This window comes from Leucoraja erinacea, chromosome 9 (genome assembly GCF_028641065.1).
Source record: "Leucoraja erinacea ecotype New England chromosome 9, Leri_hhj_1, whole genome shotgun sequence".
Lineage (NCBI taxonomy): Eukaryota > Metazoa > Chordata > Chondrichthyes > Rajiformes > Rajidae > Leucoraja > Leucoraja erinaceus.
Genome location: NC_073385.1, coordinates 59,511,068 through 59,524,316, shown reverse-complemented (window position 1 = coordinate 59,524,316; position 13,249 = coordinate 59,511,068). Strand labels below are relative to the sequence as shown.

The 13,249-nt window shown below is 42.9% G+C and overlaps 1 protein-coding gene across 1 annotated transcript in view; it reads left to right on the top strand.

Annotated features, from left to right (window-relative positions):
• Nucleotides 1–13,249, top strand: part of vps39 (VPS39 subunit of HOPS complex) — an 83,294-nt gene that overhangs the window by 7,681 nt on the left and 62,364 nt on the right. Inside the window, exons 2-5 of the mRNA XM_055640929.1 lie at nt 3,454–3,519; nt 8,436–8,500; nt 11,850–11,892; nt 13,089–13,183. Of these exons, the coding sequence (XP_055496904.1) occupies nt 3,454–3,519; nt 8,436–8,500; nt 11,850–11,892; nt 13,089–13,183 (269 nt within the window). The remainder of the gene's footprint in view (nt 1–3,453; nt 3,520–8,435; nt 8,501–11,849; nt 11,893–13,088; nt 13,184–13,249) is intronic.

Genomic DNA, 13,249 nt, shown 5'->3' with positions numbered 1-13,249 from the left:
ACAAATAACTGAAATATCACATTTACATAAGTATTCAGACCTTTTGCTCTGACACTCAAATTTGAGCTTAGGTTCATTCTGTTTCCATTGATTATCCTTGATGTTTCTCCAACGATTGGAGTTCACCAGTGGAAAATTAAATTGATTGGACATGATTTGGAAAGGCACACATCTGTCTATATAAGGTCCCACAGTTGACAGTGCATGTCAGAGTAAAAACCAAGCCATGAAGTTGAAGGAATTGTCTGTAGACACCCGAGACAGGATAGTTTGAGACACAGATCTGGGGAAGAGTATTAAACAATTTCTGCATCATTGCAGATCCCGAAGAGCACAGTGGCCTCTGTCATTCTTAAATGGAAGAACTTTGGAACCACCAGGACTCTTCATGGACCTGGCCACCCGGCCAAACTGAGCAATCGGGGAAGAAGGACCTGGGTCAGGGAGGTGACCAAGAACCCGATGGTCACTCTGACAGAGCTCCAGAGTTCCTCTGTGGAGATGGGAGAACCTTCCAGAAGTACAACTATATCTGCAGCACTCCACCAATCAGGCCTTTATGGTAGAGTGGCCAGATGGAAGGCAATTGACTGCCCGCTTGGAGCTTGCCAAAACGGCACCTAAAGGACTCTCAGACCATGAGAAACACGATTCTCTGGTCTAATGAAACCAAGATTGAAATCTTTGGCCTGAATCCCAAGCGTTACGTCTGGAGGAAACCACGCACCGCTCATCACCTGGCCAATACCATACCTATGGTGAAGCATGGCAGTGGCAGCATCATGCTGTGGGGATGTTTTTAAGCGGCAGGAACTGGGTGATTAGACAGGATCGAGGGAAAGATGAACGGAGCTAAGTACAGAGAGATCCGTGATGAAAATTTGCTCCAGAGCATTCTGGACCTCGACTGGGGCAGAGGTTCACCTTCCAACAGGACAACGATCCTAAGCACACACCCAAGACAACGCAAGAGTGGTTTCTTGACAAGTTTGTGAATGTCCTTGAGTAGCCCAGGCAGAGCCCGGACTTGAACCCGATCGAACATCTCTGGAGGAACCTGAAAATGAACCCGACAGAGCTTGAGAGGATCTGCAGAGAAGAATGGGAGAAATGACCCAAATACAGGTGTGCCAAGCTTGTAGCGTAATACCCAAGAAGACGAGGCTGTAATTGCTGCCAAAAGTGCCTCAACAAAGTACTAGGTTATGGGTCTGAATACTTAAATAAATGTGATATTTCAGTTATTTATTTTTAATTACTTTTCAAAATTTTCTAAACACTTGTTTTCGCTTTTTATTATGGGGTATTGTGTGTAGATTGATGATAAAAAAAAAAAGAAATTAATCAATTTTAGAATAAGGCTGTAACATAACAAAATGTGGAAAAAGTGAAGGGGTCTGAATACTTTCTGAATGCACTGTATAACAAAAAATCTACTCAATCAAAATCACATAATAGATTCACTGGTCATTTGCTTCATCTTTTGAACCTTGTGTATGAAATATTTCTCAGTGTTTTTATCTGGGAGAGGAGCTTGGAAGTATTGGTTTTGTCATGTTTCAGCTTTCCTTTGTCCTCTCACCATCCTATTCTCCTGGTCTGATCCCTTCCACCCTATTCCCCCTGGTCCAATCTCCTCCATCCTATACCCCCCTGGTCCAATCTCTCCCACTGTATATCCAAGATACCACACATGCCCTTTGTCTTTTTAATGATTTCCACTTTCTGAGCCCCCACTCCCTCATCTTTACTGTGGACGTTCAGTCATTCTGCACCTCCATCCCCCACCAGGAAGGCCTTAAAGCCCTCTGTTTCTTCCTCGACCGCAGAACCATCCAATTTTCCCTCTACTAACACTCTACTTGGCCTAGCTGGTCCTCACCCTCAACAACTTCTCCTTTGACTCCTCCCACTTCCTCCATCCAAGGTATAGCTATGGGCACCCGCATCGGCCCCACCTTTGCTTGCCTCTTTGTAGGGTGCGTTGAACAATCCCTGTTCCAGGCATACACTGGCCCTATCCCCGAACTCTATCTCCGTTACATTGATGACTGCATCGATGCTACTTCCTGCACCCATGCAGAACTCATGGACTTCATCAACTTTATCACCAATTTTCATCCTGCACTCAAATTTTCTTGGACCATCTCCGACACCACCCTCCCCTTTTTTGATCTTGCTGCCTACATCACAGGAAATAGACAATTTATAACTGACGTCTATTACAAACCCACTGACTCCCACAATAATCTCGACCACACTTCTTTCCGCCCTGCTTCCTGCAAAGACTCTATCCCCTACTCCCAATTGAACAGCTAGCTGATCTAGAATTCACTGCCTGAAATAGTGTGTTCAAAACCATCCCTAACAAAGTTATCGATTCTACCCTTCCAATTTTTAGTCTTCTCAGCGGTGAGGTGATTTTGTCACATATTTATGGGTAACTAGACCAAGTGGGACCCGTTGTGTCCCGTCCCCTCAACGTGCGGTTGCGGGGGTGGGGGGGGGCGACCTGCGGCATCACACACACACACTAACCATCCCCCCCCCACACACACTATCCACCCCCCTTGACATTATATTAATATTATTCATTGGCTCCTTTTACCCCATCCCCGCCTTATCCACTGACGCATAGCCCCCAACACGCAGGGGCAGTGGTCGGGGGGGGGGGGGTGGGGTGACGTCATTCGCAGCGTGAGCAAGAAGACAGCAGAGTTTTTTTTCCAAAGGTTTTTCGGCAGCGACGGACTGGCCCCGAGAGCTCTAATACAGGGCCCAACGTGCTCGTTCTTCACTCGCAGTGCGTGCCGCAGTCTTCAGCTATGATCTTTGGTCGACATGGTGACTTTAAAACAACGGGGGAAGGAGGGAGGGGTGGGAGGAGACGTCAGTCGCAGCACGAACAGACGGCAGGCAGGCAGATCCATTGTCACGTCATCAGCAAAAAACAGGCATTTTGATTTCAAAATTTGAAATAAAGTACAACATTTTCAGGTAAGCCGATTTCAGACTCCTGGGGGTAAATCTCTACCAGAATATGTAAACAATTTCCCGTTTGTGCGTTTTTTCGAGAAGATGTGAAAACACCCAAACAAATAAATAAATACACACACATCCAAGATCAGAGTTTTATAGTTATATGGATATGGATATGGATGGATATGGATATGATGTATTGATGATAGATCTATTTGTTTTGTATGTGATGGGAAGTGCTCTGACTAATGTATTTTATGTGTAGCGCCTAAAAGAATTGGAAGAAGATTGTAGGTGTTTTTATTTTGCTTGCTTGCTTTTATCTAAATGATATTGCACTATAGGCCAGCTAGAACTTTTTGTGCACATACCGAGCAACAGTGTATCTGGAGTTTTCTGCGGTTAGAACTGATGGTATTTCATGAAGAATTCTTCAACTATTTAACAACTAGAATAACTTTTTTTTTCTCTTAGAGGATTGGCTTCTTGTTGGTACCAAGCCAGGACATCTCCTCCTCTACAGGATCAAGAAGGAATTGGGCAAGTTGATTTTTTTTGGACAGAACTTTGTGTCACATAAATGCTGTTTGCAATTGCCCGATCTGCTGACAGTGCCGTGAGGATCTGTTAATGGACATGTTCACGTTTTTCTTGCCGTTTTTGTTGTTTCCATTGTCGTTATTATTTATCAGTTACGTTGGAGCTCCGCTCGGGCAGTGCGCCTGAAATTTTGTTGTATGTATTTACAATGACAATAAAGTATTCTTTTTTTAAATCAGCAAACATAGAACAGCACAGGAACAGGTCCTTTGGCCCATATGTCTGTGCCAAACATGCTGCCAAGCTAAAATAGTCTTCTTTCTCCGCCTGCACATAATTTATATCTCTCCAGTCCCTGCACATGAATGTGCCTATCTAAAATGCTACTCTTGTATCTGCTCCACCACTACCCCTGGCAATGTGTTCCAGGCATCCTCCACTCTCTTTAAATACAAAACTTGCCCTGCCTTTAAATTTTGCCCCTCTCACTTAAAGCAATACTCTTTAGTCTTTGATATTCTCATCTTGGAAAAAGGGTTCTGACTGTCAACCTTATTCATGCCTCAAACAATTTTCATCTACTTTTATTAGGCCTTCTCTCAACGTTCCAGAGAAAAACGATTCAGGTTTGGCCAACCTTTCCTTATAGCTAATACCCTCTAATGCAGGTAGCATTCGGCTAAACCTCTTTTGCACCCTCTCAAAGCCTCCACATCCTTTCTGTAATGACAAGACCAGAACTGCACACAATACTCCAAATGCAGGAAACATGTTCCCGATGTGGGGAGAGTCCAGAACCAGGGGCCACAGATTAAGAATAAGGGGTAAGCCATTTAGAACAGAGATGAGGAAAAACGTTTTCACACAGAGAGTTGTGAAGCTGTGGATTCTCTGCCTCAGAAGGCAGTGGGGGCAAATTCTCTGAAGGCTTTCAAGAGAGAGTTAGATAGAACTCTTTAAAGTACCTGGGGAGGTGGGGAAGGGACACCTTCTCACCCATATGTCACCTTATCACCCAATATACTTGGAGCTATGGACTTGGACCCCAAGATTCCACTGTGCAACATTGTTGTTTAGGGGCTTGCCATTAACTATATTTTCCCCTATAATTGTCCTCCCAAAGTGTAACACGTCACACTTGCTCAGATTAAATTTCATCTGCCATTTCTCTGCTCAGTTCTGTAGCTTATCTATATCCCATTATATACTATGATAACCTTCCTTATTGTCAGTAACTCCACCAATTTTACTATTGTCTACAAACTTACCAATCAATCCATCTATATTTATGTCCAAGTTATCTATATAGATATCACAAACAAATTATGTCCCAACATAGATCCCAGCAAAACTCTACTGATCACTGACCAGCCAGAAGGACACCCTTCCATCACAACCTTCTGTCTTCAATTTGGAAGCCAATTCTGAATCTAAATAACCAATCCTCTGTGGATCCCATGCAGATAAATGTTTTGGATCAGCCTACCATGGGGGACTTTGTAAAATGCCTTACCAAAATGCACGTGGGCATGATCCACTGCCCTACTCTCATAAAGGTCACCTCAGAAATTCAATCAAGTTTGTAAGATATGACCCATCGCAGAGAAAACCTCACTGACTGACCCTAATTAGCCCATTCCTTTCCAAATCTGAGTAAAATCATGCAAATCTGTTGCATCATTTCAAATTCTTTGACATAATTATTTTCCATAATGCTATTTTGTGTCCCAATTTGTAATCTTCCAGGATACATAACATACTAAGAAATAATTGGCTAAAATGAATTGTATTCATTAGGTAGATCTAACCAATCATTAAAAATGAGAGAGTACAGGTTCAAGGTGAGAGGAAGGAGTTTTAAAGGAGATTTGAGGGCAAAGTTTTTAACATCTGGAACTTGCTGCCAGATGAAGTGGTGGAGTCCGATATAATCACTATATTTATGCGACATTTTTTACAGGCAATTACGATCAGTTAGTTATTTATTGTCATGTGCACAGTGATGCGATGTTCTGCATTCTTTCTAGTCAAAAAATACTATACATAAGTACAATAGATCCTCTTCTGGAACAGCACACAAAGAGTCTACAGTTCTGGCGTCATTTTGAAATGGAATGGAATACTTTATTGTCACATGTGACTAGGCACAGTGAAATTCTTTGTTGTATATCCAATGTATACAAGTAGCAGCCACCTACGGCCCTGACAAAGTTACAAAGCACGCCGGCTCCTCCTTTTGTTCTCCCCCTGACAGCGGTTCCCCCATGCCAGGTCCCCATTGTTCTTTGTTCTCCCCCCCTCCCCAATTGTCCATTGTTCTCCCCTCACCTCCCTCACGCCGGTCCCCCAATGCCGGGTCCTCCATAGTTCTTCCTTTCCCCCTTTAAGGCGGTTTCTCCAGCGGCAGGTCTTCCATTGTTCTCCCCCCACCTCCCTCACGGCGGTCCTCCCACACCAGGTCCTCCATAGTTCTTCCACTCCTCCCTCACCGCGGTCCCCCCATGCCGGGTTCTCCATTGTTCTTCCCCACCTCCCTCACAGCAGTCTTCCCACGCCGGGTCCTTCATTGTTCTTCCCCTCCCCCTCACTGTGGTCCCCCCACGCTCTCATCTACTGTCGACCCGCGAGGCATTGCTGCTGCCGCGAGGCTTCACCACCGCCAAGGCCCCATCATCGTGAGACATCACAACTAACGTTCCTTGACCACCACCGAGGCCTTACCGCTGTCTATGCCCCACTTCACGCCTCCGTGATGCTCACCTGGGCCACAGCCGCGGGCTCTGTCAGCCGTTCCGCCGACCCGGTCTCTGACCCGCGAGGACCAGCTCCTCCAGTCCGGCACACGAGGCCTCGCCCGGACCCTGACCCAGGCTTCATCATGGCGATCCGAAAGGCATCAAGACCGCGGCGCCTCGATAAGTGCATGGTGCACTGACAACAACCTGGCCCTTAACTCCAAGAAGACCAAGGAGCTCATTGTAGACTTCAGGAAGTCTAGGGGCGGCACGCACACCCCCATCCACATCAACGGGACGAGGGTGGAACATGTTTCCAGCTTCAGGTTCCTGGGGGTCAACATCTCCGATGACCTCTCTTGGACCCACAATACCTCAACTCTGGTCAAGAAGGCTCACCAGCGTCTCTTCTTCCTGAGGAGACTGAAGAAGGTCCATCTGTCTCCTCAGATTCTGGTGAACTTCTACCGCTGCACCATCGAGAGCATCCTTACCAACTGTATCACAGTATGGTATGGCAACTGCTCTGTCTCTGACCAGAAAGCACTGCAGAGGGTGATGAAAATTTCCCAACGCATCACCGGTTCCTCGCTCCCCTCCATTGAGTCTGTCCAAAGCAAGCGTTGTCTGCGAAGGGCGCTCAGCATCGCCAAGGACTGCTCTCACCCCAACCATCGACTGTTTATCCTCCTACCATCCGGGAGGCGCTACAGGTCTCTCCGTTGTCGGACCAGCAGGTCCAGGAACAGCTTCTTCCCTGCGGCTGTCACACTGTTGCGACTCCCGAATGCAGGTACTTCAGAGCCGCGTAACATAATTCAAAAACCAGGTTCAAGTTCAAAAATAGTTTTAATTATTCAATGGAACACAAAACCCAAACCTGATTCAAACAACCCAGTCAGGGATATGGATGGACTGCCAAACAATTTAATAGTGCTCCAGCCAGCCCTGATGGATGGTCAAACCGGACGACTCTAAAACCTGCCTCAAGAGATATAACCCTGAAACAAAATACACGAAAACACTAAGGTCAGCCCTTATCCGTCCCAATTCAATATTTGTTAACATGTAATGGTGAAAGTACACAAAGTTCTATGCCATGTGGCCAGGCCTTCCTCAGCTCACACCAGCAGGCTGCTCACAAGTCAGGGTTTACGAAGAAGAGCAAGAATCCTGGGAGACTGGTATTTAAGCTTCAGATGAGTCACATGATGCAGCTTGGCCAATCGGGTACAGGAGCCTTTAAGCTTCGGATGAGTCACATGATGCAGCTTGGCCAATCGGTACAGGAGCCTTTAACCCCGTGATTCCTGACTCACAGCCACGCCTGCACTCAGGAGAAAACAGAAACAGGTGAGTACCCTATAACACCAGCAGAGGGAGCGCATAACACACACTACTCAACAATGTACCTCGGTGACTGCCAATCACCCCCCCCCCCCCCCCCGACACTCCTCCCACAGGAAAAACACTATGACTGTATGCATGTAAATAGATTTATTTATTGAAATCATATTCTATGTCGCTCTTCCAGGGAGATGCTAACTGCATTTTGTTGTCTCTGTACTGTACACTGACAATGACCTCCAGCCGCTTTCCCGATCTTGCTACTTCTCTGAAAAGTCCAACCTTGGCCAAAGGACATATGCAATTTATTTTTTTCTGCCCAGGGTGCTGACAGCACTGGATCGATGCAGGTTTTGGACTGGCCATCAAATACCTCTACTGATGCCCTGTGCAGTGTTAGTTGACCCTTAATTCACTCATTAGAGAGCTGCGGTAGCCTCCCATGGCTGCCTCTGGCAACACCATAACTTGCGACTACCTCAAAGCATGGCCATCTCCTCCAGCATCCACCCCTTCTGTACACTGAGGTCGCCATGCACATCTTCCCAAACCGATCATGGGACTTTAGGGTGTTTTCCGAGGGCGTATAAAATGAGTTCATACATGCGTAGTATGGGCAAATAGGATTAGTGCTGATGGACAGATAGGTATGCATGGATGTGGTTGGCTGATGGACCCATTTCTGTGCTGTATAAATCTGACTATAATTGAGTGGAAGCCCTAGGCCGTTATTCATCAATCAAAGAAGTTGAGAAATTCTTATTGGTTTTGAAGTATTTGAATGATTACGAAAAACAAGTTAATCCTTGAGTCCTCTTTCCTTTCTTTTAACAGGTAACAACAAATTTGAAGTCTTATTAGAAAAGTCTAACAAAAACTTTTCAAAGAAAATTCAACAGGTATTTATTACATCCTTTGTTTCAGTGGATATAATATTGTCTGATTGATGAGAGATGTGATATTTTAGTGATTTAATTTTTTTTTTTAACTAAATTTTTCTCTAATTTCCAGCCCCTTACTCCTGATATCTATCACTTGTGCTACAATTCACTGGTGTGATTTAGAATGGTAACTGAATAATTGATAATTTGAATGACATCCAGTCTTATGCATTAAAGTAGGTTTTACAAATCCCTGTTTAAATGCCTCTTGAAGCTGCTTCTGAATTCAGCATTTTCTTCGCCAAATCTTTTGATAGTTTCTTCATAATTTTTTGTGGTAATTTGATTCCAATGGTACTAGATGGTTTCACTTTTGATTTTCATTCACGTGTAAGTCAAGATGATGTGCATTAGTGAGCTATTTGTCTGATTGTCTGATTGGAGTTTGAGATACACTATGACTAAGACTAATGGTGCTGTTCCACCTACCTGTTCTGAGCACTTAAACCATTATACATTAAGTGTGTTTTGTCCAGACAGAAATGTCTGAGAGTGGGCTCAACTGGGGAGATCTCGAAAGAACTGCCATTGAGGTGGAGGACATTTGTCAATGGCCTATGCTCCCTAGTAAGAATAAGTGTTTTGCCCAGGCGCATTATACTTTCGAGAAAAGCCAAAGAACGCATTGGATCCTTGTGCACAGGGACGCACAATACTTAACTTGGGCTCTTATTATCTGCCATGACCCAAGCACAATCTATTATACTTGGGGGCAGTCACACATGTTTTCGGGGGCTCCCAGAGTCCTGCCTTGGGTGGTGCCGGTGTCATCTTCTCTCACATGGTTAGAGAGCTCAGAGTCAGCCTTTGCTGCCTGTGCTCCTTGATGGTTGTTGTCAAAGTTATTTTCTGCCAATCACCAGGGCGGAGTTATCGCTGCTCTGCCTTGCTGATGGGGGTGAGTTGTACGAAGACACAAGATTGCCAATGCTGGAATTTTGAGCAAAGAACAAAGTGCTGGAGGAACTCAATGGGCAAGGTATCATATGTAGAGGGAAATGGATGGATGACATTTCTGATTGGAACCCTTCAGCTTCTTAGCCCTGCTGTGACCTTCCAGAAGCTCCCCTCAATATGACAAATAAATTGTAAGGTGATAGGGCTTCAAATGATAATGAATTTAAGGTAGGCTTTGAATGCAACCTCCTGATGTGGGAGGGGCAAGAAATCTAGGGTCTGCTCAGGCTGCCTCTTTTGTTTCTCTTTCACTGGACTGCACTTATGTTAAATATTCAGTCGCTGATCAGTGGGCATGCATGTGCTGAGTAGCGCTTATTCTTATCATATCTGAGCTTACCTGTTAGATCTGACTGAATATCTGGCCCAGCTAATCTTGTGGAATTTGATCTTCCACCAGTCTAAGGTCAGCCCGGTCAAATTTCTTCTGATTCCCAGCTCCCTGTTCTGAGTTGCTTGACACACAATGTGCACACTCAGTGTGCACCCAATTGCTTTCCAGCAAACTTTGGTTATGTTTATTTTATTTCTGAACACAAAATACAAATGGCACTTTGCCCTTCCTATACTCGGGTAAGTAAATGGAATCTGGTGATAAAATCTAAAACCCAGATCATTCATCATTTTTGTTTTGTTGATGTATGGAATTATGTCGATCCCTTTTTGCCATTTTGTAAAAGTGGTGAGTTGACATTAATGCCCAATACTATGATTAAAATGTGCTTCATCCTTGTGACATCACCAAATGCGCATTCTTGGTCTTTTTCCAATATAATTTAAGCTCTGAAATTTACCCAAAAGTGTGGCAAATTGTGCAGCTATGGAACGCTCATCAACAGCAAGGACAAATCCAATCGGCTAATTCCTACCCAACCGGCTTACACTAAATCAAGTGAAAAACAGCACTCGCTCGCTAGTAATCTGCTCACCTATGCCCAGTTTCTGTTTCACAAAGACCATTTGATCTCGTCAAAGCCACGTCTCAAACCTGAATCAGTTGTTTTCCATATGTGTCTGGCCTTAACACTAAAGCAGCATTTGATTAGGGTATAGCATCAATAAGTCCTAGTGAAACTGAAATCAATCAATATTAAAGACAAAAGGGTTCCAAAAGCTAGAGTCAGGCCACAAAAATAGAGTCCATCATCAATGACCCAGGCCCATCATCAATGACCTTCCATCCATCAAGGAAGACCTAGACAATGATCAGGTGTGGCCAGATCAGTAGGGCAAGTAACAATTATTCTACAAAGCTGTCAGACAATGACTATCTCCAACAACAATGACAATGACATCTCTTCTGAATGTCAGTGTCACTGACATAATTTTGGATGTCACCATTGATCAGAAACTCAAGTGGACCAGTAACAAAAACTCAAATTATAGGCTGGGCAATTTGTTGCAGTAGACTCCTCTTCTGACAATTGGGGGAGAACAATGAATCCACAAACTGAAAAAAGGATAAATAAAGAATCAAAGACCTGGAATATTTTACAGTATTGTACATCAAATAAAGGCGAGTGTTGGGATGTGTATCCTGACTTTTCAGTTTTTAATGTTGGTGCTGTCAGGACAGATTAGTTTGATGTGAATTTAAAGCTAATGGTTCTGTAACTCTGACCCTCCTGTGAATTGGTTAATTGGATCAGTCGGAAGAAGGGTCTCGACCCGAAATGTCACCCATTCCTTCTCTCCAGAGACGCTGCCAGTCCCGCTGACATACTCCAGCATTTTGTGTCTATCTTTGAGTTAAACCAGCTTTTGCAGTTCTATTCTACACATTCTGTTAATTGGTCCTCATCTTGAAATAGTTTTGGGATCTGGAGATTGGAAAAGTTTAGTGCTGTGGTTCCTTAATTAATAACCATGTGATGTTGTGCACCTTGAACAGAGTCTCCTGGTTCCTTCTGCAAAACTTACTTTACACGCAATGTCTCTTAACTGAATTTTAGACATAATTTCCAGATTGTAGGTACCAGTCATCTTGCGTTGTCCTGAGTTTGATAGTACTGTTCTACTTTTGAGACATTTGCTCCTCCTCTCTCCTGCCTCAGTAATAAAATGTTATCCCATTTAGAGTATAATTGTGCACCCAGACTGCATTCCTGTTTACTCACACCTAAGTTCCACGCAGTTTTGTCCTATTTGGTTTATAGACTGTTCTGGTGAATCTTGTGTGAATCATTTCTGTCTATTTTCTTGACCAGTTTTTTCATGCTACAATATAATGTGTTTCTTATTTGTTCCAATTGATGCAATCCTGAAAATGATTAGCAAGCTGTCTCATGGTTAATCGTGATGTTGGTTTAACTGAGTTACTCCATAATGTGTTTTTGTTTTGGTCTTCCAGCTTTATGTGGTATCCCAATTTAAGATACTGATTTCACTTTTGGGTAAGTAAAAATTAAAAGTTGACATTTTACTTTTGAATCCAATTATAACATTTCTATGTCAATTAAAGTGAATTTAGCTGTTGTGCGTTTAATTGTAGTACTTTAAATGGGTTAGTAATTTCCTTGTAAAAGAAAGGGACTTTTGTGTAACAATTCACTTGCTTCATTATCAGGTTACCATTATAGTTTAGCTTAATTCAGAGATATAGTGTCCACCAAGTCCACGCCAACCATTGATCACCCATACATGAAACCACCAAACAGATTGCTCCCGAGTTCAGAATCAAATCCGGGTTATTGGACCTGTGGGGCAGTAGCTCTACCTGCAACACATCTGTGCCAGCCATACCATCTGAGCAGTGGGATGTCTTTTTCACCCTGCTCCCTGCTTTGGTCTGAGGTGTTACAAATTTGATATTATAAAATCATATTTGCAAATCATTTAATAATTTCCCCATGTACAATAATCTAATAAATTGGATTTCATCCTGGCGTGATGATCCTCTGATAATGTGACAGTGGTTTTAAAGAACGCATTTATAATTAATTCAGATCTGGTGACAGGAACTGTGGTCTTCTTAAATTAAAGTATCAATGTCGAATTGCATCATTCAGCTTAAACAAAATTTAACATACTCGTGACCAGTGTGTCTCCCTTTAATCTGCAAAATCCTGGGATTGGAGTAGTTTTATGGCAGTTTTTAAAGTAAACAGTATTGTAAATTAAGTTCACGTGTATGAAAATAAGACAGCACAAAGCTGAATGTTATTAAAAATGTTTTATTTTAGATGAACATTTCATGGATCCTGATGTATTTGCAAATGAATCTTTTGTAGAATGCACATAAGACTTCATTGTTAATAATGTAGAGTTCTGCGGAAATGGATAAACATAACGTTGCCTTTCGACGTTGAAGCAGAAAGCACTTTGAACTGCAATTTTACATTGAAAAATTAAATTAAAAAGTAAATAACTATAAAAGGGAGGGCAAATCCAGAAGTTCTAGCTCAATAATCTCAGAGTTGTTCTTTCAAGTGGAATGGATGTTTAAAATGGTGAAGATTTTTGAGTTTAACAATATGTAGTTTATTAGCGTAGACAGAATAGATACATAAATCCGTACTGACTGAAATAAATTTTTTAGGCAATGGACTATTTCTAATAATATTTAAATATATTTTCTCTTTTCCTGCAGAAAATAATATTTATGTTCATGATTTACTCACATTCCAACAAATTACAATGGTTGCAAAGGCCAAAGGGGCCAGTCTCTTCTCATGCGATTTGAAGGTAAGAGGCAGGATGTGCAGATAGTATTATTATTTATGCTGTGTAAGGATTCAATAAATCTCCTTA